The sequence below is a fragment of the Rattus rattus genome, chromosome 8 (assembly GCF_011064425.1).
Source record: "Rattus rattus isolate New Zealand chromosome 8, Rrattus_CSIRO_v1, whole genome shotgun sequence".
NCBI classification, from domain to species: Eukaryota; Metazoa; Chordata; class Mammalia; order Rodentia; family Muridae; genus Rattus; species Rattus rattus.
The window spans coordinates 31,931,718-31,958,901 of NC_046161.1; the positions used below are offsets into that span (position 1 = coordinate 31,931,718).

At 44.8% G+C, this 27,184-nt stretch overlaps 1 protein-coding gene and 1 pseudogene across 1 annotated transcript; one reads left to right on the forward strand and one right to left on the reverse strand.

Moving 5' to 3' along the window:
- Positions 1 to 2,383: 2,383 nt before the first annotated feature.
- Positions 2,384 to 17,219, reverse strand: LOC116907337 (annotated as a pseudogene).
- Positions 17,220 to 25,979: 8,760 nt separating this feature from the next.
- On the forward strand, positions 25,980 to 26,912 carry LOC116907780 (olfactory receptor 147-like). The gene has a single exon (XM_032910922.1). The coding sequence runs from the start codon at positions 25,980 to 25,982 to the stop codon at positions 26,910 to 26,912; it is 933 nt and encodes a 310-aa protein (XP_032766813.1).
- The last annotated feature ends 272 nt before the right edge of the window (positions 26,913 to 27,184 follow it).

Sequence of the window (27,184 nt, forward strand, 5' to 3'; positions counted from 1 at the left end):
CTGGAATCAGAAGGGTTATGTCCTGCTTGTGGAAGATCGGGCAGCAATAGTGGCTTCAACAAACTAACAAGGAACTATGCTCCACCTCCCTGCACATGAGCCCTGAGCACAGACCTGAGGTAAGGGCTGTGCACTCATGACTTAGGCTTCAAGAGGTCAAAGGTATCAGCTGATAGAGTGGACAGTGAGGAGCTATGTAAACAACCTGGAGTTGGTATGTAAGTCCAGGACAGAGTGCTGGGGGTGCACCGATGCATGTGCACACATGAGCACACACACACACACACACACACACACACACACACACACACACACACACACACACACAAACACACCAGTCTGCTGTGTTTATTGGAAAACACTTAGTTCATACCAGAAAACCCTAGTTTGCCAACACTAGCCAGAACAGTCTTTGTGTTAGAGCAGAGGGCCTTGTTTGGTGCACACCTCCAGAGCCGCCTTGTATTTCTGGTGATGTTGGTCGACTGTTGGGTCATGGTGAACTTGGAACTGGTTCTCACTTGAGGGAATGTAACTATTATGGTGATAAGCCCAAAGACCAAAGCAACATAGGGAGGAAGCATTTATTTTGGGTCATAGCCATTTGGAGTGGATGCTGGGAACCGAACCCTGGTGCTCTGTTAGAGCATCAGGCCCTCTTAAGTGTGGAGACATCTCTCCAGCCTTTTGATGAGACAGTTTCCTTATGTAGCCCAGGATGGTCTTGAACTCCCTGTACCAAGTGGAACAAGTGACCCTCACTGTCTTGGTTTGGATGCCACCTCCAGGACAAGCCACCATCCACAGTCACCCCTCAGCTGCATTCTGAGGATGGTACTTCAAGCCACAATATGCAGACTGTGAGGCCTAGGCTAGGTGTTGCAGGTCTCTGAGCCAGTCCTGGAGAGCCCGGGCCCAGAAGTGAGCAACGTCTCCTGTAGAAACAGCTTGATCTGTGTTGCTGAGTGACTATACAACCTTTACAGGAACTAGCCCCAGCAGGCTGCCGTCCCTCCTCCTAAAACTCTCCTGCTGCCTCCCAAATGCTGGGACTGAAGGCCTGAGACATCAAGCCTTGCCCTATCAGCTGAATGTTTGAGGAAATTAAAACAAGAAAGACTGCCTGTATGTTTGATTCAAATAGAACTTGTTTTCTCCGTTCTTTGGATTAAACATAGGACTTGTACATGCTAGGCAAGCCTACCTGAGCCCCGCCCCTTTTGTTGTATAATTATATAAAAAATAAAATGCTGTCTTTTACCCCCACTAGGTCCGACACCACAGTGCCCCAAGATATCTGTTAGATATCATGTGAGAAGCACACATCCCAATTCTGTGGTGGCCCATGCCCCTAACCACCGCACACTTTCTTAATGCTTAAATCCCTACAAGAAAGAACACACAATACAATAACCTCTGATCCAATTGATAAGACATAATTGCCCACCTAAATATTCAAAGCCCTGTATACATCCATCCCCAGGTACAGTGGGAAATCTTAAAGTCAGCTTCCAGGTTGTCTCCCTCCATAGCTTCTCCCCGGCCCTCCTCTTCTTTCAAACACTTTTACCGCCCATCCTTCCTTCTCATCCAATGACAGGCCTCATTCTGTCTTGTACCTGCCTCACCTGTGACATCATCCTGCAAGCCCCAATTCTGTTTGACAGTTATTTACACATGTATTTATCTACTCGGTGTGCACATGTGACAGCCCAAGTGTGTAGATCTGGGAAAATCTTGCAGGAATCTGTCCTCTCTTCCCACCAAGTGTTGTGAGTTTCAGGGACAAAACTCAGGTCATCAGGTATGACAGCCAAGCACCTTTACCTGCTTTATCAGCATCTTCCCACTTTCTCTGCCTACATCTTGACACCTTACTTTGCTTGGGAATCCTCGACCCTCTCTACACATTGAGAGAGAGAGAGAGAGAGAGAGAGAGAGAGAGAGAGAGAAGTATGGTGTGGTACGGGTATGGCAGTTGTACCAGGATGGTGTTACAGAGACAGGTTAGACACAGGTGAAGACAGAACAAACCAGAAGATGAGAAGGAGCCAGAAGATGAGGACATCCTGCCAAGGTTAGTGTGAGGCCAAGCAGAGCAAATCCGTCAGAAGTGGAAAGAAGGAGAGTCAGTCAATCACCCTGGAGGATTAGAGTGTAGGGAGGCTTGCAGCTTCTAGACATAGGCATAGGGATAGTTAGAATGGAGAAAATAAGGCTGTGGGTTCAGTCCAAGAGGTGTGGCTCTCAGCCTCTCATCTCAATCAGAAATAAAGTTGACAATTATATTTATTTACATGCTTTTATTACATTTATTTACATGTAGCAAGGACAGGGTGAGGACCTGGGATTCACTGGTTGGAGTACAGTCTGCCTGAGGCAATCAAGGGTCAGACCTGCTGTCATTTGTCCTGTCCTGGGAGGGACTGTGGTCCCGGGGACATCTGGACTGAAGTATCCCTGGCTGCTGCTGAGAGTACCCTGGGCCTCTTCCCAGACTTCCTGGTTCATCAAAGCTGCCTCTTTACAGGCCTGGGAGGAAAGTTCCACCACCTGGCGGACAAGTCTGTGGACAGAGAAAGAGAAGGGACAGTTTGACTGTAGCCAAGAACTCTAAGGGGGACCTTAGAAAAACAATTAAAAAAAAAACTGTGTATGTGTGGTGCACAAAACACATGTGTGTGTGTGTGTGTGGTGCACAAAACACATAACTTATCGAAGTCTGTTCTCTCCTTCTATGTCAGTCCTGGGGACTGAACTCAACTTCAGGATTTATTCTCAACCCTAAGTGTCTTTGTAAGTTCATTGGAAGGCAGAGTAAATTTTTTGAATTGGCACAAACTTGGTGGGCATATGTACGTGTCCATCCCTCCCTCTTTTTACTCCTTACAAAGCATCCAAGTTCCCCAGGCTGACCTCGACGATCCTCCTGTTTCAGCCCTCCAAGTAGCTGACAAGGCAGGCCATTGCAGTGAGGCCTACCAGGCAAGAGTTCTGTATAAAGTCTCTCCATAATGCTAGCAGCAGTCAGCCTTGAATGCTTGCCTTCTTCCGACACCAGACTCCTGAGTATCTGGGACCCCAGCAGTATGCCTTCTACATCCTCACCAGTGAGCAAAGTTTATGTGAGGAGACCTTGTTGGAGTGAAGCCAAGAAGTGAGCCTCAGACCATCACTATATGGCAATGCTTTTGTCTGTCCCTTTATCCAATGGCCAGGTGTCCACATAGACTGTAACAGGTTCTAGGTGACTGAGGGCAATGAGCCACAATGTGGATGCCAGTTGTGTCTGCTCTACTACTCAGACAGGGGAACCTGTGTGCTGGCCAGATAGGGGAGCAAGACAAAGACGCCGCCTGCCCTGTCCAGGTGAGTGATGGCTGCCCTTCCCTGTGGGACAGTGGTGGGGGTGGCATGCTTCAGAGTCCCTGCAGAGTCCTTTAGGATCCATCTACTTAAATGCATTTACCATTGTGATAGAAGACAGCAAGATTCTCTTGCCATGGACAAAATGGCTCAGTGGGTGAAGCTGCTTGCTGCCAATCCTGCTTGCTCAACTCATGTGGGTCCCTAGGATGCAGAGAAAAGAGGAAAGACTCGTGAAGCTGTCCTCTCCCCTCTACACTCATGCACTGGCATCATGTATGTGCCCAAATCCCCAAATACCAATCTCTCCCTCTCTCTCTCTCTCTCTCTCTCTCTCTCACACACACACACACACACACACACACAGACACACACAGACACACACAGACACACAGACACAGACACACACACACACACACACACACACACACACACACTTCCTACCCACAGTACCTGGGTGTGATGGTGTTTGCCTGGTATTACAAAAGCCTGAAAGCTGAAGCAGGATGATTGCTATAAGTTCAAAGCCAAACAGAACCAGACTTCAACTGAGATACCCACCGGGAGGGTTTCCATCCCCTGCCCCCAACAGAAAAGAAAAGAGAGGATGGAGGAGCACAATAGAGGGAATAGGGGGGAGGTTAGAGAGGGAGGCCAGCCACACACCTGCGGAGCTCCAGGTGTTTCTCAGCAACGGAGCCCTTAAGTTCCTTCAGCAAATAATTCAGCTGGGCACTGGCTCCAGGCTGCTGTGTGCTGTCCCCCTGCACTTGTGCACTGGCATCTGGGGAACAGATGCTCAGGTCACCCAGGAGCTGGAGGGTGGTCCTCAGGACTGGCTCCAGATCATCTGTGGAGACACAGGTCATAATAGGAGGTCTCTGCTCTCCCAAGCAACGTTTGTTTGGGTTGGGTTGGGTAGTAGTTGGCGGTGAGGTTGGTGTTGGTGATGCGGGTATAGTTGGCTTTTCTTTCACATTCCAGAGATAAAGAGGAAAAGGAGAGAGGCTCTTCACAGAGATCTCACTTGTCTCCAGCCAATGTCAGTGCCAAGGGCACAGGCTGGAAAGTGAATGCCCAGACAGCTGCCCAGGAGAGCTCCCTGTGGGCCAAGGGAGCTGAGCCTCCAGACTGCCTGCTGCTCTCCTGCCCTCTCCACTGGGCCCTGTCCTTCCTGACCTCCCATTACAAAGTGCCAAGCTTCTGGCACCCTCAGTGTCTGAGGGAGGTGTTGGTACTCTGACAACCACAAATGGCCCAGGCCTGCAACACACATACAAACAAGCACAGGCCAAGGGGCTTAAAATCCCCACTCCCAGCAGATGTCTGCAGTACATACAGCCTGCCCTTCTGGCCTCACCTTGGCAGGCAGTGCAGAGACCGGTGATGAGTACAGCAAGACAGCTATGGGGAGTTTATAGTTTATGGAGGATGTCTGTAGGTTCCAGGTCAACAGTGGGCCCCTTTTTGTTTGTTTGTTTTTGTTTGTTTGCTTGCTTTTTAGCCAGGTTCTCACTTCCTAGCTTAGGATAACGTGGATCTCACAGGCTCCCAAGTGTTGAAACGATAGCTGTGGGCCACTGTACCTTTTATGATTTTTTGTGTAGCCCAGGAACTACTCAGCTCTAGTGATCCCCTCCTGCCTCAGTCCACAAGAACTGGGGTTTCAGACATACAACTATACCCAGTCAAACTCTGCTATTTCTAGAAGAAACTTAAGGGTCCATAGCTTCGGTTATGCATAGGGGTTCTGAAAGCAACCACTAGACATGAGGGTAAGAGAGCAGTAAGCAAACCCCATACAGCTAACCCAACTCCTTGAAGTGGACTGCTCCAGCAAACCACCAAAGTGCATTAGCACTGGTCTACCAATGACCTCCTCACCAACACCCTTACCCCACTGGTAGGGCCCAGCGCTCAGCTGTGAGGTCAGCAGCCCTGGGACAGAATCTCTTACTCAATTGCCAATTATCCTACCCACACTGTTGAGGACACAAGTTCTGAGACCAAGCCAGAGCTGAAGCGCCTAGGATATCACATGTGGGTCTCGGGGCTCTTTTCTCCCGTGGAGATGCCTACTTAGGAGCTCCTGCCCACTTCCTTCCATGTGGATATTCTTCATGGACAGCTCATGTTGTGTGGTGTCCAGGGCTCTGCCCACTGTATTGTATTCCTCTTGGAAGCATTTTAACACAGGCTGAAGAGGGCTTAGCACCTCAATCTGCAAGTGGGAGGGGACATGGTAAGACATGATGTGCTCACTCGAACAGAAGGGAACTATCTGTGAAATGGAACAGTCCTTGCATATGCTAAGTCCTGCTCTGGCACTGCACGTCTCCGGCCTCATGGACCAGCCTGTCCAGGCAACAGGATCCACTCTGACCTGCCCTGGATGGGACACAGTTGCTGTGTTAAGCACCAGGGTGGGATTGCAGCCGATTTTCCTTCCACAGGTGCCTTTGACAGGTGCCAAAGATTATTCTGCACAACATGTGGCAGCCAGGTATCCATACACAGTATGGTTTTGTGCGTCAGGTTGACATCAGAAAGAAAGGAGCCTCAGTCGAGGAAATGCCTCCACAAGATCCAACTGAAAAGCATTTTTTCAATTACTGATGGGGGAGGGCCCAGTCCCTTACGGGAGGTACCATCCCTGGGCCCATGGTCCTGGCCTCTGTAAAAAAGCAGGCCAAGCAAGCCATAGAGCACAAACCAGTAAGCAGGACTCCTTCATGGCCTCTATATCAGAGCTTCTGCCTCCAGGTTCATGCCCTGTGTGAGTTCCTGACCACCTTCGATGATGAACAATGATATAGAAGTGTAAGTTAGACAAAGCCTTTCCTCTCAAGGCTTCTAATACAGCACTATGCTGACACCAGGAGCCTAAGCAGAATTGTGGGAGTGCAAATGGTGACACCCTGATTGTCTCTCCCTTGTGTGTCCGGGACACTTCAGGAGCATGTTCAGATCCACCTGGGCATCCAAGGCAGCGGCCAGCTCCTGATGTTTCTGTCTGAGAAGCAGCTGACGCCTCAGCTCCAGTGCCTGCCTTTATAGCCTCTCCTTCTCATGGCAGAGCCAGGTTGTTTTCCACCTGTGGGCACCAGACTGACTCAGGTGGGGTGGGAAGATGACAGAAGACACACAGGTCCTCATGAAGCTGAACTATGCTCACCTTCACAGACAGCAGGGTCATCAGCAGCGTCTGCGACTCATCATGTCCAAGGTCTCCTGCAGATCCTGCAGGGGTCCAGCTCTTCAGTTCCCAGTGGACTGGCTGTACCCATGGCAGAACCCCCACTTTTGTGTGCTTTATAGGTTCAAATAGAATATGTCTGCCCAGCTTAAATGGAGCCACATTCTCATCTGGCCTGTGATAGAATTATGGGTGTCCTTGCTCACAATGTGGGCACACTGACTTGAGCAAGGAGTCATGGGCATCATAATCCTGGACTCCACCCAGAGGTCCAGTTCACTCTGCCCCCAGAGCCCTGTCTGTAGGGAGTGAGACCTGTTCTCTGTCCCCATGCTCACCCATCTCTTCTTTCAAAATGGCCTGTTTTAGTCAGGTCTCAAAAGGGATGTGGGCTTATCATTTCCTGCTACTTTCCTTTCTAGCTGGGGAGCCTTCCTGGACATGCTTTTTTCTGAAATAAAGGCTGTTGTTGTAAAAATATATAATTAAAATGTATAGTTGTCTTTTACCCCGCTAGGTCCGGCACCTCAGTGCCCCAAGATATCTGCTCGATATCTCGGCAGAAACACATCCCAACTCTGCAGCGGCCCAGTGTCTCCTGCCACCACACACTTTCCTACACTCAAACCGTCACATAAAAGAACACACAACACAAGAACCTTTAACCCAAATGGTAAAATACAATTGCCCACTTAAACATACAAAGCCCGGTACCATCCATCCCTTAGGAACATTAATAACAACCTGTAAATACACAGAGCAGAATCTTAACATCACCTGCCATGGCTTCTCACCCTCTCCTCTGTCCTGTCTCTCCCTTTCTGTTCTAGTCTCCTCCTCTTCCTTCAAACTTCTCTCCCGCCCATCCTTCCTTCTCCTCCAATGACAGGCCTCCTTCTATCCTGTACCTGCCTCACCTGTACTTTACAAATTCAATGAGGAGGTTCTGGTGAAGTCACCTGATTGTGACTAGGCAGCTGTCCTTGGAGCAGTGGAATTAGCATCAAAATACAGATAACTTCAGGGCAAACCACAACAAAAGGCCATGTCATTTATTTTAAAAAAGAGTGTTTTCCACTTGGTTTTTGAAGTGGTAGCCCAGGCTGGCCTAAGACTCCAATCCTCCTGCCCCAGCACTGCCAGGAACCTGCACCTGTGGCTGCCATTAAACCTGGGGCCTACACCTGCTGCTGCCACCCTACCTGGCAGGAGATCTGTCCTGCACAGAAAGCTGAGCCGGAACCACATTGAAACTCATGGACCCAGGCTTCATGTGCATGAAAGGTACCTGCTGTTCTCACAGAGTGAGTCAACCTAGCAACAGGGCTATCCATGCTTGGGGACCATCCTTGCAAGCTTTGCTGTAAAATAAAGAAACCACTTACCATCAATATTGGAGAGGCCTAGGTCTGGTGGATTTAAGTCATGCCCTTCCAGCAGGGTAGACTGCAGGTTGCCTGTCCCCATCACTTTGCTCTCTTCTGCCTAAAGAAAGCCAAGGTCAGTGCCATCGAGCAGTGAGGCAGAGGCCCACAACCCTCAGTACTGCGTAAGGCCCCTTGAATTGTTTCTTTTGGGTGTGTGCATGCTAGACCCTCATGGACCCTGAGAGCTCTGCAGCTGAGGTGAAACAGTGCCCGCGCCATTGCAGTGAATGCACACATTTGGTTTTGGAGCTGGGCCACCTTTTGACTTTTGGTGAGTGCAGAGACACTGTTGGTTGAGACTTTGGTGAACAGGATGGCCCCTGGCCAAGTCAGCAGTCAGCAATATCAAAGCTGAGCAACCAACTTTCTATATTCCATTTTGTCATTGGTGGTCATTGTTCCTGATGCCACAGCACATGGCTGGTCTCAATCTCCCCATGTGGCCAAAAAGCCTGAACTGATATTGCCTCTGTTAAGTCCGAATTCCTCGGCCTTGCTCAATTCGGGAAGGAGAGGCACCCAAGAATGACAAGAGACCCAGTTCGATGCAAAAGCAACAAGCTGTATTTGGGCAGAGCTCTGGACCAATACAAACCTCAAGCAGGAGGCAGAGGGATTGACCCCGAACCACAAAAGCACAGAGTTTATATAGGATTTTGGAGAAGGCACGGGAAAAAGATGGCAGGGTGATACATGATTGGTCCTTGTGCTTATTCAAACTTAAGCAAGTTTTGAGTGGGCAAAAGGGATATCTGGGGTCCCACAGATGTTCTTTGTGGCTTTTTTCGGAACTCTGGGTACAGGGTGGAGGAGGTCGTTTTCTCGGAACTCACCCTTGGAGTATAGCTATCTAATCTCATGGCCTCCGAGTTCCTGGAACACAAACCTCCCGGTACATGAGTCATGTCAGAATCAATTTGTACAGGCTGAAAGCCAGGTTCAGGCCTGGAGCGGGTGGGCAACATGGACGAGTTTTTGAACATTTCACCTCCACCTCCCAAGTGCCACTGGGATGTAATTTCTGCAGAACCGCAGCAAGCAGGAGCTCCTGGCCATTCCCTCCCTGTTCTCTGGATCTGCAAGTCGTTCTGTGGACATATGGCTATGCCCTCATAAACTCTGTCCCAGGATGCCTTAATAAACACTTGAATCATTCCCATTCTTATAGAGACCCCATGATGGCCAGTTTTGAATTGATACCTGACACCATCCATAGTCACCTGGGAAATGAGGGACTGTCTGGATCAGACTGGCCTATGAACATGACTATTCATGGCTGTCTTCATTGCTGTGGGAGATGCCAGACAGCCTCTTTTCTGACCCTAGAGTCCCTATACCCAGCCACTTGTCCCTTCCACAGCCAGGCCCCACAACCTGTGGTTCCAGCTCCTAGGCACTGTGCTGGACTTCCTTCCCTCAGGTGGTTTCTCTCCTTTGGGTGCTACAGAAATCTGTTATGAGGACAGGAACAGAGAGTTAAGAGGTCAAGCCACCATCCCGTTGACGTTCTTTCTCAGAGGTCAGTGGGACAGTTAAGAGTTTTGTGTATACATTTGGTTAAGCAGGGGATAATCACATGCATCAGACACAGGAAACTAATAGTACATCTACTGGACCTCCTTCAATACCTGGGCATCTCTTCTGGCCTGTGTTTCTGTGTGCTGAAGCCTGGGGACCAATTTCCCATAGCGTTCCCAGGATTACTATACACATTACTACACTGGCATAAATCCTCAAAGCTCACAAACAGCAACAGAACCACCACAGGAATGGTTCTATGTCGACAGATACCACACATCAGCAAGCAGAAGCATGGTAGGGGTGGTGCTGTGGTTCACAAGCTTCTCTTTCATCACTAGGGCAGGTGACACACTGAAGAAAACAAGAAGATAGCAGGATGGAACGGGAAAACTAAAACCCAGTCCTTGCATTAAACACCCAAGCATATTCAGACAGGAATAGAGAAGTTTGCCAAGAATGAGGGCCACTCTTGGCATCCATCATCAATAGCTCTGGCTGTCTAGGCCATCCTCAGATCCAGCCGTCTCCAGGCTGGTAACAACCAGGCCCTCACGGGCACTAAAAGCATTAACCATGAAGAATAGAACAAGATCTCTGCCTCTTGCCTGCCTGACAGCCAAGCATGTGTCTACCCTGGTAATGCTCACGCTGGGACTCCTGCTAGATATTGAGATATAGAGAGCTGGTAGTTGATTAGACCCTGTTCCAAAAGGAAGATACCTGATATTTCACTCTGGCACCCTTATGTGCATGAATGGTTGCACAAGCTGTCAGAATCTCTCTCTCTCTCTCTCTCTCTCTCTCTCTCTCTCTCTCTCTCTCTCTCTCTCTCTCTCTCTCACACACACACACACACACACACACACACACACACACACACACACACACACACACACTCCCAAAGTTTTGAAGCACAGCAGCAGAAGGATTTCTGGAACTCTAAGCCTATCCAGCCTCATCTGTGAGCCACAGCTTCTGTGTGAGAGTTTTTTTTTTTCTTTCTTTCTTTCTTTCTTTTTTTTTTTTTTTGTAGACAAGGTGTGGGGTGACTGAGGAAGGTTGCTGGTGTCCATCCCTGGCCTGCATACAGACACATGGACACATGCACACACTGAGTACCTCTCATCTAAAACCTGAAATCTGAAAACACTGAATTTTTAAATCCAGGCATTCTCCTGCCCTACACCTTCACTCAGGAATTGGAGATGAGGCTTTGTAAGAATCCTCAACCAGTGAGACTGGCCCAGACCTTCTGAGATTCATTCTGCCCCAGGAGAAAACATAGGTGTTATCAGGACAACACAGATACTCAAAACTCCAGCCTGATGCAGGGACCGCCTGCTGGGGTAGGAGAAGACTCAGCATCAGGGTCCTTGAACGAAAACATCACGTGTGAACAAAGGGGAGCGCTGTGGCCATGCCTTCAAGGCATCTTCAGCAGCAGCTTAAGTGATCCAGGGATAACTATCTTTGGGAATCTGCCTGCAGGGTGATGTGAGAATCCCTTCCCTAAGGCTTGGTCACCAGATGCTGCCCCAGAAACGCTTGAACCCCCGCCACTCTTCTTGGAGTATTGTCCCGGCAGAGGCTAAATACAAAACATTCTGATTATAAACTGAGTTTAACAGATAATCCGGAACCTGAAGGCCACAGGCCCAAAGGCCTGCACTGCAGGGATGAGGCACCACTGCAGGGATGACCACACACTGCAGGGGTGAGGTGTCACTGCGGGGATGGCCACACACTGCAGGGATGACCACACACTGCAGGGGTGACCACACACTGCAGGGATGGCCACACACTGCAGGGGTGACCACACACTGCAGGGGTGACCACACACTGCAAGGGTGAGGCGTCACTGCAGAGATGACCACACACTGCAGGGGTGACCACACACTGCAGGGGTGACCACACACTGCAGGGATGGCCACACACTGCAGGGGTGACCACACACTGCAGGGGTGAGGCGTCACTGCAGAGATGACCACACACTGCAGGGGTGACCACACACTGCAGGGGTGAGGTGTCACTGCAGGGATGACCACACACTTCAGGGGTGAGGTGTCACTGCAGGGATGACCACACACTGCAGTGGTGAGGTGTCACTTCAGGGATGACCAGGAAGCTGACTGAGCTCCTCAGGGCACGCCCTGTCCTGAATGTGCTTCCCTTCTAGGTGAGCACTGCAGCTTTCAGGGTGCTGGAGGACTGTGTGGGCAGCAGTAAAAATTGCTAGCCTTGTCATTCACAGCTGAAAATATCACACAGAATATTCCAGAAGTGAACAGCACCTAAGTGGGGGCTTTCACAGCATTCTGGGTAGGATGGCAAAAAGCCCTATGACAATTTTGCCTGTGATCAATACCAAATATCCACTGTCAATGCCTATCTCTTAGGAGCCACCTGGATGATCCAGGGGATGGTCCTGAAGAAAAGACTTCACAAAATAGAGGTCCCAAAAGCAAGAGGACCAGTGAAGAGGTACAGGGACTGTAGACCATGGAGACTTACATATGCTGATACTACACTACCCAGACTCGTCACTGTGTCCAAGTCTAGATGTCACAGAGGCACCTGGCAAAGGCCCCAACAGTGTCCTCCAGGATTCGACTGGCTGCCTACTTGCCCTCCACCTCACCCACTCCAAGTGGCTCTGGGAGTAAAGGACTTCATCACCTTTTTCGTTTTCTTGTCATATTGTAGGTACTGTGACTCAACCACTCTTCCTCCTGAGGAGACACATTGTTTGTCATAGAACATGACTACTGCACCAGGAAGACCCAGAGCATAACCAGGACCCTACGATGAAAAGCAGGACTGGCCCTTCATGCTGAATGACAGGAAAAGCACCCAGCCTTCTATTTGCTGCAGACTGGATTCTTCAGCCTTCCTGTTATGAACAGGGCAGTAGTAACCTTCACAGAATACTTAGTGTTTATAAGACATTTATAGAATGCGTCTTGTATATAGGCCCTTGGACTAGGAGCAAGCATCAAGGCATCAAGTAGGAGGAAGTACGGAAACATTCTAGAAAGAGAAAGCCAGGGGCCAGTGGGATGGCTCAATAATTGAAGATCAGAGTTCAGTTCCCAGCACCCACATGGAGGCTCACAATCATTTATAGAATCAGATCTAGGGGGTCCTATGACCTCACTAGCTCCCAAGCAGCTACATGTGTGCGTATTAGGCACTTCTCACTCACCGTGAAACAACCTAAATGACAAAACATCCCATGCCTTCTTAGATGGTCCCATCCCTGAAGAAGCCTTGTTTGTTCTGGGAAGGCTTAGCCTTGTTTTATAGGACATCTTATTCCTTATATCAGCAGAGAGAGAGAAAAAAAAAGAAAGATCGAGTCCTGGAACCCTAGAGGATACCGCCATGATGTCACTGCTGTGCTGGCATAGGTTTAGGGATCTCTCCAAGATCCATCTCAGTAGTCTAGATCTCAGGGAATGATGTAAAGGGCCAAGTGAGTTTGCCCAGAACTTGCAACCATGAAAAAGCTTGGAAAACACAGGCCACATGTGGTATTCTGATCCTGGGTCAATTCAACCCTCTTGAGCCTACAGCTAAGACAAACAGGCACACTGGCTTGAGTGCACAGACCAGATCTCAGAGCCTGTTTGCCAACCATGAAACACTCTAGATCCCTCCTCTCAGCTGGACCTTGTTCCTCTACCCCTCATCCACCCAAGTTTCTCAAGAAATGAAGCTAGCAGGTTGATACAACAACAGACTGAAGGCAGGAAGAGCCTTCAGCAGCCCAGTGGCAGTGAGGTGAGTGCATAGGTCTACTGTCCCTGCACCGTCAGTACCTGAGAGCCATGGCCACCTATTCCCTTCAGAGGTAAGGACAATTATGCCCACAATCTTGCTCCTTCAACAATTCCTGCCTTGACCATTGGTGGGACCCGCATGAGACTCAATCTGATGCAGGCCTCCTCAGACACTTTGGCTTCCTTTCTGGCTGCTGGAGCTTGGGCCCTCTGGCCTGGCCTAATGTAGGATCAGCAAGGTCCAACTCTGCCAGGCCTCAGCCATCCCACACTGTGGGCCCTGCTTCACTCCTAGGTGTATTCTTTTCCCACAACTCTCCAGTCTCTCCCTCAGCCCTAATTCCCCTTGCCTCCTAGGTCCATCCCTTCAGTCTCTGATGGAAACTGCCCTGGAGGGACAGGAGCCCCTCCCCTGAGATACTCTCCTACCCCATGCTGCTGGGCTCTGACAACTCTGCCCTTGGGCTGACTCAGCTCTACAGACACGGCCTGCTGCTCCCCTTCCCCTGCGACCCACTTCCTAGCTCCGCCTCACACAAACACTCTAAGATCTCTACACTGGTTCCCCATTCTATTTTGCTCCCTCTCTATCCCCCAGAAGCTCTACTGAACTCTCTTATCACAGCAGGACCCCACCAAGACACTGCTCCTGAACCCAGCAGCCATCAGCAGCCCAGGACATGGAGCCACCAGCAGTTTTGGTCCAGGACTCAAGGGCTCCTTCCTACCTCAGTAGTGAGTCCAGGCTGAGACAGTCTGGCCTGCTGCTGGGTCCCTGAAACCCTCAGTGTCACAGCCTCTGGGCACTCTGAGCCCTGTTCCTTTTTGCTAGCTAGTAGCTGCCGAGTCAGAGAAACATGGGCCTCACTGGCTTCCCGGTGCGCTGTGCTGCTTTCCCTGAATGGCTGGGATGTCTGCAAGCTAGGATTATGTCTGGAACTAGACCTGCAGGTAACACCTGATGGGTTGCCCAGGCTGTCCTCCTACTCCTGTTCTCAGGAGATGCTCCTGACTAAGCCTCCCAAGTGCTGGGATGACAGGTATGTTGCCACCATGCTAGCTAGGGATCTTCAGGTGACATGAAAGACTGGAATCTGTGGTCCTGGTTACATCCAACAGTGGGGACAGCAGTGTTCTGAGCATTCTGTCATCTTGGACTTACATTCCATGTGGTTCACATGAACACTGTGAGATTTCTGCACGGGTTGCCCGTTCTCATTTGAAACCTGTCTGCAGGTATCTAACAGTGGGAGTCTCCATGAAGTTTGTGTCACCCTGAGGATGTGGCTATATTAATAAAATCAGACAGCATACAAACATAGCCGAGGTTACAAACAAGACTACCAGGCTGGGGCCACTAAGTGATAGGGTGCTACTTGGGCATGGTGAGGGCCCAAGTTCTGTCCTTGTCAACTTAATAAGCAAGCAAACCAACATCTGCTGGGGATGTAGCTCAGTGGTTAAGCACTTCCCTAGCATATGTGAGGTCCTGGGTTCCATCCCTAGGACTAAATCCTCAACCCCTACCCAAAACTCACCAGGTTGAGGCATCACTGTCAAGGGCTTGAGTTTAATTCTCAGGCCCTCTCTGATACAAAAAGAGAAAAACTCCCCCGGTTTAGGTTTGACCCCCACATGTGCGTCATGCCTGCCCCACGTCGAGAGTATAATTAAGGAAAACATGAGTAAGTGGTTGAGAAGCACTCACTGCTCTTGCAGGAGACCTGAATTTGCATCTCAGCACAAACTGCATGTGGTTCAGCAGGTCTCAGGGTAGACCTGGATATGTGACCCTGTGCTAACAGCGCTGTCCAGAGTGGGGAATGCAGCTTCTGAAGTGGAATGCATGCCTGGCCTCCAGACCTCCACCTTCAAGGCCTCTCTCAAGAGCCTGATGCCATGGCAAAAGAGACTCCATCTCTCCAGAGGAGCACTGCAGTCAAATGACACCTCTATGATGAAAACTATCAGTCCCCAAAGGCATGCCATTGAGCAGAGATAGACTCAGTCATGCACCTCTGCCCATCCCCAGTTCCTCGTGTCAATAACTCAATCCTTTCATGAAGTAGATGGCAATACTTTGAGGCAGGAGGATCAGGATTGGCCAATCTGGGCTCTATGAGACTCTCTCCCAGCAATCAGAGCTAGCAAGAAATTCAGCATGTAAGCTCTTTGTAACCAAGCTCAATGACTCAGTGCAGAGCCTGGGACCCCACATGGTAGGATAAAGTGACTCCCATGGTTTTTCCTCTACCTTCAACACTCATGCTTTGGCATCACCCCTACAATGAGATTAATACACATGGACCAAAAAAATTAAACAGAAACATTAATGAAAACAATGCAGATAACACCCCCTTTTTTTAAAGGATCCTGGGCGCCCTCACGTTGCACTTTCCTTCCCTTTGTCTTGGGAACCACACCTGCACCAGAGGCAGCAGGCTTCCTGCAAGAAAGACTGGAGAAATGTACTGTTCGTCCAGCCGGAGAGCTGTGTAAAGACCAGAGCCTTCTGCCTTTTTCTGATAATGGGAGCTGGGCCCAAGTGTGGGCTGCTCCTACTAGAGGCACCACAAGAAGAGTACCACCTTCCTAGCACCTTCCTGGAAGTTAGAGCACTGGCTATGGGCTTCCCTCAATCCTCGGATGATTCTCTTTCAGAAATGGCCTCTTAGGACAGAGAGGGACCAGAACTTCCCCCAAAGCAAGATCCCCGTCTTATTTGACAGGTATGAGGACTTAGGGATGGGACAGAGGATTTGACAAGGCTACATGTAGCACAGGGGCTAGGTTAATAATGCAATCAAAGAGGAAAGAAACCTGGAACATTCCTCACCTGTTCTTTTTGCTCTATTCATAGGGATGAGGTAGCAGTGTGGGGTAGAGGACTACAATACAACACAGCCTTCTCTGCAAATGGTTACTTTTCTAGGCTGTCTGGCCACTTTGCCATTCTACTACCAAGGCTAACACGACTGGTGGACCAGGTAGCAATAAGACTTTACTGACTTAGTGACATTTGGAATCACACAATGATCATGTGTCATAGAAGAGGTTTTTTGTTTTTTGTTTTTTGTTTTTTTTTTTGAAAAGGATTTAAAAAAAAAACTATTTACTCTGTCCATATGAGTACACTGTCCCTGTATTCAGACACAGCAGTAGAGGGTATTAGATGAGATTAGAGATGGTTATGAGACACAATGTGGTTGCTGGGAATTGAACCCAGCTCCTCTGGAAGAGCAGTCAGTGGTCTTAACCACTGAGCCATCCCTCCAGCCCCAGTATAGTTGTATTTTCAATATAGTTTGTCTATTTCTTTTTTCACCTATGTCTGTATGGTGTTTCTGTGAGTACAAGTGGTCACGTGCCTTTGGTGCCCGTGTAAAGTCAGGGACAACCTGAGCATAAGTCCTCACTTTCTACCTCTCATCCATGGCTGTGTATGCTAGGCTAGCCCTTCCCCCTAATCCTAGAGACTGTCTACTTTAGGCTCTGATCTCCCTGTGGGAAGCGCTGGATGACAGACACTACTGCATCCAGTTTTATGTGGCTTCTAGGGACCTAAACTGTTGTTGGGCTTGTTCAGCATGACAATAAATCCCATTTCACAGCCCTGGCTGGGCCAGGCAGCTCACAAGTGTTTGCCGCTCTAGCACCCAGGTCAGGTGGCTCACAACCACCTGAGACTTAGATCCAGGGAATTCCAACCTCTTCTGGATTCACCTACATGTTAAAAGCAGGGCTGGGAGCTGGAGGCTTCTGGTGTTGGCTTCTCCCTGCAGCAGGGGGCAAATCATGGGAGAACATGGGACCCTGTAACTCTACAAACTGCAGAAGCTCCTCTTGTCCCTCAGGGTGCCCCAGAGCTTGCCCACCGCTCATGGAGGCTTCAGTAACATGGCCTTGTCCTGACCTGTGTGCACTCTGCATCCTCACTCTCTACCCCCTGCTTTTCGGGGTTGGAAGTCTCAGGTGTAGGAGGCGCCTACCATAGGACCTCTTCTCTTAGCATTTCAGCATTTTACATTTTATGTAGTTTGTGGTGTTCCTGTGCCATGATATGCACATGGAGAGCAGAGGACACAATGTGGACTCAGTTCTCTACTTTCACCAGATGATCAAACTGAGGTCATGAGGCTTGGCGGCAAAAGCCTTTACCTGCTGAGCTGTTACACCTACTTTACCTTTACCGAAAATCCTTTGCTGTACACAGTTACATCAGCCTGTGACTCACATCCTCCAGAATCTTATGACTCTCCATGGGTGTGGAGCTCTAATAGTTAGCCAGTGCTAAAGGGGAATGCAGCAAGTCCTTCGGGAACTTAGAGCTCCTAAGGCCTAGGAAAATGTCTGTACTGGGATTAAACTCAGGCTGCCACGTAAGGCTACATTTTTCCCTTAAAACTAAACTAAAAGAAAAAAATCACATTGATTATCTCACTAGATGTTGAAAAAGCCTTTCAGTACATACAGCACCCCTTTATGTTAATAGATTTGGAGAACTCTTGGATTCAAGAGGCATAGCTGAAAATAAGATATATATATATATATGTATATATATATATATATATGTAAAGCCAATAGCAACATTAGATTAAATGGAGAGAAAATTAAAGCAATACACTAAAATCACAAATAGGACAATGGTGTGCACTCTCCTTCTCTATCTATTTAATATAGAACTTGAAGTTCAAGCTAAACCAATAAGACAACTAAAGGTCATCAAGGTGTTTAAAATTGAAAGACACAAAGTCAAAGTATTGCTATTCACAGATGACATTATAGTATACATAAGCAACCCCATAAATTCTACCAGACACTCTTACAGATACCTTCAGTAAAGTGGCTGGATATAATATTAACTGTATCTGTAGCTCTTCTTTATCCAAACTGGCTGACAAAGAAAGAAGGGAAATAACACCCTTTACAATAGCTACAAATAGTACAAAATACCTTGTTAAACTTTAACCAAAAAGTGAAATACATGTACTCCATGAATTTCAAGTATCTAAAGTAACTTGATGAATATATCAGAAGATGGAGAGATCTCCCATGCTCATGGATGGGTAGGCTTTACCTAGTGAAAATGGCCATATGACCAACAGCAATCTACAGTTCTCATAAAAATAACAACACAGTTCTTTACTGAACTTGAAAGAACAAATAACAACTTTATATGGAAAAGCTACAAACCCAGGATAACTAAAACAATTCTTAACAATAAAAGAACTTCTGGAGGTATCGCCATCGATGACCTCAAGCTGTACTACAGAGAAATAGTAATAAAAACTGCATGGTACTGGATATAAACAGACAGAATTATCAATCGAACTGAGTCAAAGATCCTGAAATAAACCCATACACCTCTGAAAATTTGATTTTTGACAAAGAAGGCAAAACCATACAATGGAACAAAGAAAGCATCTTCAGCAAATGGTGCTGGACTAACTGGATGTCAGCATGTAAAAGAATGGAAACAGATCAGTTTTATCACTGCATAAAACTCAATTCCAAGTGGATTAATTGTAAAAACAGATACCTTAAGTCTAAAAAAAAGTGGGGAATAGCCTTGAACACACTGGTACAGGAGACAACGTCTTGAACAGAACACCAATGACTCAGACTCTAACATCAGCGATAAATAAATGGGAGATTTTGAAATGGACAAGCTTCTTAAGATAAAGGACACTGTCATTAGGAAAAATGGCAGCCTATAGATCGAGAAAGTATCTTCACCAATCGTACATCGGACTGAGGGTTAATACCCAAATCTGTAGAACTCAAGAAATTAGAAACCAACAACCCAGTTCCTGACACTATTAATGATATTCTGTTATCATTGCAGAGTAGCTAGAAAATCTGCTCTGAGTGGCTCTACCCAGTAGCAGACAAAAAGAACCACAGAGACCCACAGTCAAACATTGGCTCGAGCTCAGGGAATCCTGTGGAAGAAGTGGGCAGAAGGATTGAGGGACCTAGTGGGATAGGAAATCCACAGGAAGGTCAGCAGAGTTAACTCACCTGAACCTTTGGTGTCCCAGAGATGGAACCATCAACCAAAGATAACACATGAGGTGGACTGAGGCCTCCTTCCCTTTCCACCCTTCATATATGTAGCTTGCTTTTCACACAGGTCTCCCAACAAATGCAGCAGGAGCTGTTCCTGTCTCTGTTGCTTCCCTATGTATCCTGTCATCTAACTGGGCTACATTGTCTGGCCTCAATCAAAAAGGTTGTGCCTAGTCCTGCAGTGGCTTAATGTTCCAGGGCTGGTAGGGGGATGGAGGGGAGTGGCTGCTCCCTCTTCTCAGAGAAGGGGAATGGGAATGAGAGGAAGTATGAGGGAGGGGGTACTGGGAGGATTGGGGGTGGCTGTGATACAGCTGAGTAATGAATAGACAAGTTAACAGGGGAAAAAAGAGCCCAGTTTATATTATTGTAAGAAAAGTGATCATTTACAATATAAACAAAAACAATTTGCATTGCACAAAACTGTCCTTGGTAATACATAATTTTATTTACTAACAACATCTAGCACCCACACAGAATAGAAAACACATGATGTTTTTCTTACTTAGACTTGTTTAATTTACTTAGTAATATCTCCATGAGATGATTCCAGTTGCCTACAAATGACATAATTTCAATCTTCCATATAGTTGAAAAAATCCACTGTGTATATAAACTTCATCTTTATCTATTCTCTGGTTGTTTAACAACTAGGGAGCTTCCATTATTTACTTACAATTTTCAAAAGTCTCATGTTCATGAGCATCTCTGAGACCATTGTTTAATTCCCTGTAGAATCACTGTGCTACAGATGGCCATATCTAGGTAGATAATATGGATTTGGTTTTCAATAAACACTGTTTTATACACAGCTGATTTACTTCTTGTAACTCCTCCTACATGAGGGATGGAGTCTTACTTACTTTTCTGTTCATAATGCCTCTGCACAACATGTTGAGGGCCTGAAAATTATTTCATGAATAGAAATATACATAGATGATCATTTACATAAAAATTTTCTCTATAAATGTTGACTTGGGAGTTTTGTGTGATTACTAAAAAGTGATAGAGCTGAATCATATAGTAATTCTATTTATGGTACCTTGAGAAAATCTATACTGATTTTTATGTTGTCTAAAAAATCTATTCTCCCACCAGCAGTACAAAAAAATCCTTTTAATTCATACCTTCCTCAGCATTGATGCTGCCTGTTTGCTTGGTGGTTGCCATTTTGAATGAGGTGAGATGGAATCTCACTGCAGAGCCTACATGCTTTTCTTTGATTATTACTTATTTTTGAACTTTTGAAACTGTTTACTATCTGTTATTAGTTTGTTATTTGTCAACTGTTTGAACATTTTATTAGCTTTGCTACTAACTCTTTTGTTTGGTGTCAGGTATTTATTTTTTATTTATTTTTTACATATCCCAGATCTTGATCCACCATACAACACATAGCTACTAAAATATTTTTCTAATTGGTTAGCTATCTACTCTAATTACTTCTTCTTTTTAGTGTAGAAGCTTTTTAATACTATGCAAATCAATTTTTCTATTATATCCCTAGTTGTTGAAATCTTCTCAGAAACTTTACGTATGTTTATGCCTTAAACTATTGTCTCCATAGTTTTCTCTAAGACTTTCAGGTCTTCTACCATATTCTTTTATGGGGTTGCAAACTGATTTTAGTACAGGTGAGATATAGGCATCTACGGACATTCTTTACATTGGTGATATTAGCTTGTTTAACAATGTGTGGTCAACAGCCTGCTCTTTTTACAATGCAGGTTTTGGTATAGGTAACATTGTTAGTAGAGAAAAGAACCCATGACTGGGTAAGTTTTAGTTCCATGGGGAATTAGATACTATTATATTCTGTTAATATATGTAAAACTCATTCTTAGTAAGTTATTGCTGTACCCTTAGTTCAATGCATTTATCAATCCACATCAAAAAAGCATCTTATAATAGATGACAACTGATATAGAGACTCTCTTCTGATTAACATACAGAGAGCAAGAGACTTGGTTGCTTGACAATAAATGGGAAGCTCATATCATGCCTCTCCCTCAGTTTCAGGGACGTTCACAGTTTAGGGGACAGAAAGATCATAAGAGCCTGAGGTGGTAGCAGATAATTTCAAACAAGAAGGCAACCAGTACTAAAGGGGTTTTGAAATGCTTTGTGGAACCCTAGTACTGTAGAACTTTCCTGACACATAATTACAGAAAGTGGGTTATATCTTTTTAAATTGTTGGCCAAAGTGGTCCCACAGACTGACCCACACCAAACATCACAGACTTATTGCCAAGAGTATTATTGGTTTCACTTAGCACACTGACAATAAGGTCTTCTGATTAGTATCACTGAATAAAGAGACATTTAGGTAGTCCTAAGAACTCCTACTAACTATCATACACAGTGCAGGAGTCATCTTGCACGATACTAGAGGAGAGAAGTGAGTAACAAGATAAGAAAAATAAAACTAACCTATAGAAAAGTTCTTAACATTTTCTATGGAAAATAATGAATCACCAAGTCCTGATCACTGGGACCCCAAATAATATTAATCCTGTGGGGTTGATTTCAAGTATCCCCCAATGAATTTTTGGTCATTTAGTAATTTTGGAGAATCAGAAATAATTGAGATTCGTTTTAGCAGAGGTTGTTTTCCTTTTATCTTAAATTAAAAAAAAAACCTGCAGTGTGAGCTATCCAATTCTTTTATTTACTTTTATTTTTAACTAAGTAATCTTTACCAATACTGTTTTGTTATCTAGAGAAACGACCTGAGATAGTTCTCATGCTCTGACAGTTGTTTCGAATTTATTTAGACTTTTTGGACATTTTCCTACTTCAAACTTGTACTTTCAAGTCCAGTTGTTCAGGATTAAATGTAAAAATCTCACCAAAATTTCATCTTTGTAACATCTTCTTGCAACAACACCACAATTTAGTCAGCGCTTAGGAGAGTGTCTTGGAAAATTTTTGCTTCTGTTTCCTTGTTTCCCTTTAATGGGAAATCTTGCTGAATACTCACTTTAATGTCTCCTTTATATATTTTGTTAATCAAAACTTTTCACAGCATTAATCTTAATTCAGAAAACTTTCTTTGTTTTTTCTCTTTTCTTCCCCCTTGATCTTGGTCTCTTATCCTTTCTTTCTAGCTTTCTTTCTCCCAGTCTTCTTCTCAGTCACCGCCTATTTTAATTCCCTCTAAAATTCAACCTAGTTCCTGCTACAGGGCTAGCCAATTTTTTGTTATTCTATGGGCATGTTAATCTTTGTAAACACTAAAGTTTTTTCAATTTTTGTGACTAAAGCGAAAAAAAATTCATGACTCCCAATGGCATCTCAAAAGAAATTGAAGATTGATTTTGGCATTTTAGAGCTCATTATAATTTACTGTGACAAATGTTCCACTGATCTGAGTCCATGTTACAGGTGTACAAGTAAAGACATTGGATATTGTTAGCATTTTAAGAAATTTAGGGTGACATTCAGAGATGAAAGCTATAGGATTTCTTTCTTTCTTTCTTTCTTTCTTTCTTTCTTTCTTTCTTGCTTGCTTGCTTGCTTGCTTGCTTTCTTTCTTTCTTTCTTTCTTTTCACCTTTTCTCATTTCTGAGCTTAGTAACTCTTATCTGGAGTTCACTTTGGTGGCCTCTGAGAAATAGTTATGGCTCTACATGCCTTATAGGTGTGGCCATTGTCCACATCTATAAATAAAAACATACGCACTCTATAAATCTTTGACTGTGAAAAAAATACTGTCTGTTTTATCCAGTTTGTAGTCTTTCAGGGCTGGGAAGGAATACTCATTTATTCATTCTTCTGCACGTATTTATAGAGCACCCCATGCATATGTCAAGCTTAATTGCCTAAGTGCTTTATAAGTTGCTCGGAAGAAAACAGCCAGCATCCCCTTTACATTATAGATGTAACATTAAGAAGTATGTATGATATGAAAGAAAACATTATAAGGAAGCACATAAGATTTTATTTAGTGAGAGAAAGTATGGAGAATCCAGATCATGTGAGACAGTTTTTCATGCTTTTCTATTTGGAGAGTGGACAATGTGGCAGTAATTAAAAGTATGTAAAGCTGGAGCCTGGGTTATGTGAAGACTCAGGAATAAGGAAGCAGGAAGGTTAGGGTGTGACAATAGATAGAATGGCAGAGTTGAGGAATGAATTTCAGAATAGTTAATTAACATTAAACTTTGAGAGACTCCTGTGTAAATCTACTAATATATAAACTTCCTATACTCACATATAAATAGTTAAATGGAGTTGCCCTACATTTGGGAAAGAATGTTCCTCTTAGACATCATAGAATCTCAAGTTAAAACCCCAACCAGGAATGGACTTGTTTGCCATTTAATGTCAGAAAGACCCCCCACCCCCTGAATTATAGGCTATTGCATCTGCTGCTGGTTATCTCCAAACTTGATGATTGGACTCTATTACAGAAAACACCATACAATCAAGTCATAATGTGGAGAAAGAAAGCTGGTATCTCCCTAGTAGCTTATTGTCTACAGTTATTAAGAAATAAAAATCCCATGTCTACATATTTCCTTTTTTGTACTTTCATTTCTTCTTAAATCTTTGCTAATTTCATACACAAAAACAATGGACATTGCTCATGCTCATCCACTTACAATTTGAACCTCTAAACTATCAATTTAAACATGGAGAGCTGAAAAGAATGATATGATATTTCTAAGTGTATTATATAAACTCATCATAAGCACTTTTTTTCTATCAGCATGATTCAAAGGTTGGTGAGAAATTATTCTTTTCCTCACAGCAATTTCTCAACCCTTCCATGTTATTTAAAGATATAGCAGTATGTGACATTTTTTAAAGTTGGTCTTGTCTTGTATAACCAGTTGGAAGATGAACCTGGTATTATCCTGTTTTTATAGAGTTAAAACTCTACATATGCTATCACAGGAAAAAATAACCATTTATTTTACTGAAGTATGAATAAAAGTAGCTTCAGTGGTGGCTTGATAGGGCAGAATATACCCACTGGCACAATATTGACAATGAGTTTTAGAAGTAACCAACCGCTTATGAATTATTTTAAGCTTTGCTATGCAGACAGAATTCCTAGCATGGCTTTGGGAACAACTATTGAGGCTAGATGAATCATAGGTCCTAGGAAGGTACACACCACTATTTCTTTTCTATTTTGATCTCGGCAAACATACTGATAGATTACCATATTTGCCAACCATCATCAAAGATGCTCTTTTTAGCAGTAAATTGAGATGAACCTAGATATCTATAGCCAGTCAATGGGGATAGAATTAGAGACCGGGAGTGCTCAGTCTTCCCCAAATCACCCTAGTCTCAGATATCATTAGAAAAGTAGGCTTGTAAGAGCCAGAGGTCACAGATGATTACATTATAACAAAATTTTCAGTATATCTCAAAAAATTCACAGTGTTAACAAAAATATACATAAGAACTGAGTAAAATCAAGCCTGAAAATCATCAAGATGGAAGGGATAACCTGATCATGAATTCTACCTCTATCTGAAAACTATTGGCAGTTTATAGATAACTTGAAAAACAGGGTCAGTTTCAAGGATGCAGCCGCTGAGAAGCTACCTACTCTCAAGTATATGATCCACGTAGATGTGTACATACAAGAAGTTCTGAGTGAACTCAGGAGATTAAAAGTGGAAATGAACAAATGAGTTAAAGGGTGAATAGTGGTAAAAGGATGGGAAAAGAATTTGAGGGAAAGACATCAGGGATAAACTTCATCAAAACACATTGTATACATGTATAAAGTTCACAAACAATAAAAGAAAATTGTATACCTCTAATAAGCCAATGTCATTACTATTGAACTAATTTGTAAGTTACATAGCAACAAAGCCTGATCTCTTGGGAAAACACTTGGCAAGCATAAGCCTTTCAATTTTTAATGAGGTCTCTAAGATGAAAAACTCTTAAAAGCCTCCTGGGTCACTGTCAGATGGCTCTCATGACATCAGTAGTTGCTGTCTATCAACCTCTGTGATAGAAAAGGCATTCTGGTAAAGATCTGCAGCAGAAATCATGATTCAGACTCATGGCTTCTTAGAACCTGGAAGAATGAGGACTCTAGATTCCTCGCTTCAAATTTAGTTCCCTCACCACCAAAGAGCCAAACCAACAGAAAAGGTATTTTTTCCCTCTGGACTCTACACCTTTACAGTTCATCCATGTCATGTGCACTGGCCCTTCTGTGAGAGTACAGACTCAGTAAGGTCACTTGCACTGTTCTCATGTACAAAGGTAAGTGTCGAATTGGATGCATGAATTTCATTCCCTCAAACTAACTATGAGAGAGACCCAGTGAGTCTTTGATGGAGTTTGTCCCTTCTCTTTTGTGATTACCACTGAGCTTTAAGTAAAAGGTAGATTGTCAAGGTAGATGTAGAAATGAGATGCTACAGAGACAATAATAATCATTGCTTCAATGAAAATTATTCCCTAAGAAATTGCCTTTCATATATTTATCTGCACATTAAGTTCCATAAAATGTGGGAAGTAAAGGAACAAAGAAGTGCGATCTTGAAGTTATCGTATTCTGGTTCTTAGTCTTTAATGTTGTAGGCTGAAAAGGGTTGTGTTCATGTTACAACTTTTACTGTTCTTGCAGATCCAACCTAAGGAAGAATGACTTTAGGAAATGTCTCTTCAGTGACAGAATTCATCCTGCTGGGCCTCACACAGAAGCTGGAGCTCCAGCTGCCTCTCTTCTTCCTCTTCTTGGGAATCTATGTGGTCTCTGTGGTGGGGAACCTGGGCTTGATTGTTCTGATTGTTTTGAATCCTCACCTGCACACCCCCATGTACTACTTTCTCTTCAACCTCTCCTTCACAGATCTCTGCTACTCCTCTGTCATAACTCCCAGAATGCTGGTGGGTTTTGTGAAGCAGAACATCATCTCTCATGCTGAGTGCATGACTCAGCTCTTTTTCTTCTGCTTCTTTATTATTGATGAATGCTATATTTTGACAGCGATGGCCTATGACAGATACGCTGCCATCTGTAAGCCCCTGCTTTACCAGGTCACCATGTCCCATCAGGTCTGCCACTTGATGATTGTGGCGGTGTATGTAATGGGGTTTGTGGGTGCCATGTCCCATACAGGTAGTGTTTTAAACATGACCTTCTGTGATGGCAACATCATCAATCACTACATGTGTGATATACCACCTCTCAGGAAGCTCTCCTGCACAAGCACCTCCAGCAATGAGCTGGTGGTTTTCATTTTTGTGGGTGTCAATGTGATAATACCTACATTGACTCTCTTTGTTTCTTACACCTTGATCCTTTCCAACATCCTCAACATCCATTCTGCAGAAGGTCGCTCAAAAGCCTTCAGTACCTGTGGCTCCCATGTAGCAGCTGTTTCTCTTTTCTTTGGAGCTGTAGCCTTTATGTATTTTAAGCCTTCTAGTGCACCTGTAGATGAAGAGAAAATCTGTACCATTTTTTATACCATTGTGGGTCCAATGCTGAATCCTTTCATCTACAGTATAAGAAATAAAGATGTCCACATTGCACTGAGAAAAATTTTGAAGAGAATTCTTTTACCTAAGTAGAATGTGTACTTTTTATGAATGTATTTGCTAAGAATTATGATGTTTACAACTAGTGAGAAGACTGGAGAAGTAGTTCATTGTTAGAACATTTGTTTACATTCCTATGGCTCGGAGTTTTCCCCAAAATTTTGTAAACCAATAATTTGAACAACTAAAAAAACAAATATTTCAAAACAATATTTTGAAAATAGTATTGAATCAAAATTATTTGAAACTAGATTAATTATTGAGGAGATTTCAGAAGTGAAAACAGTGAAAGATGATGAACCCAT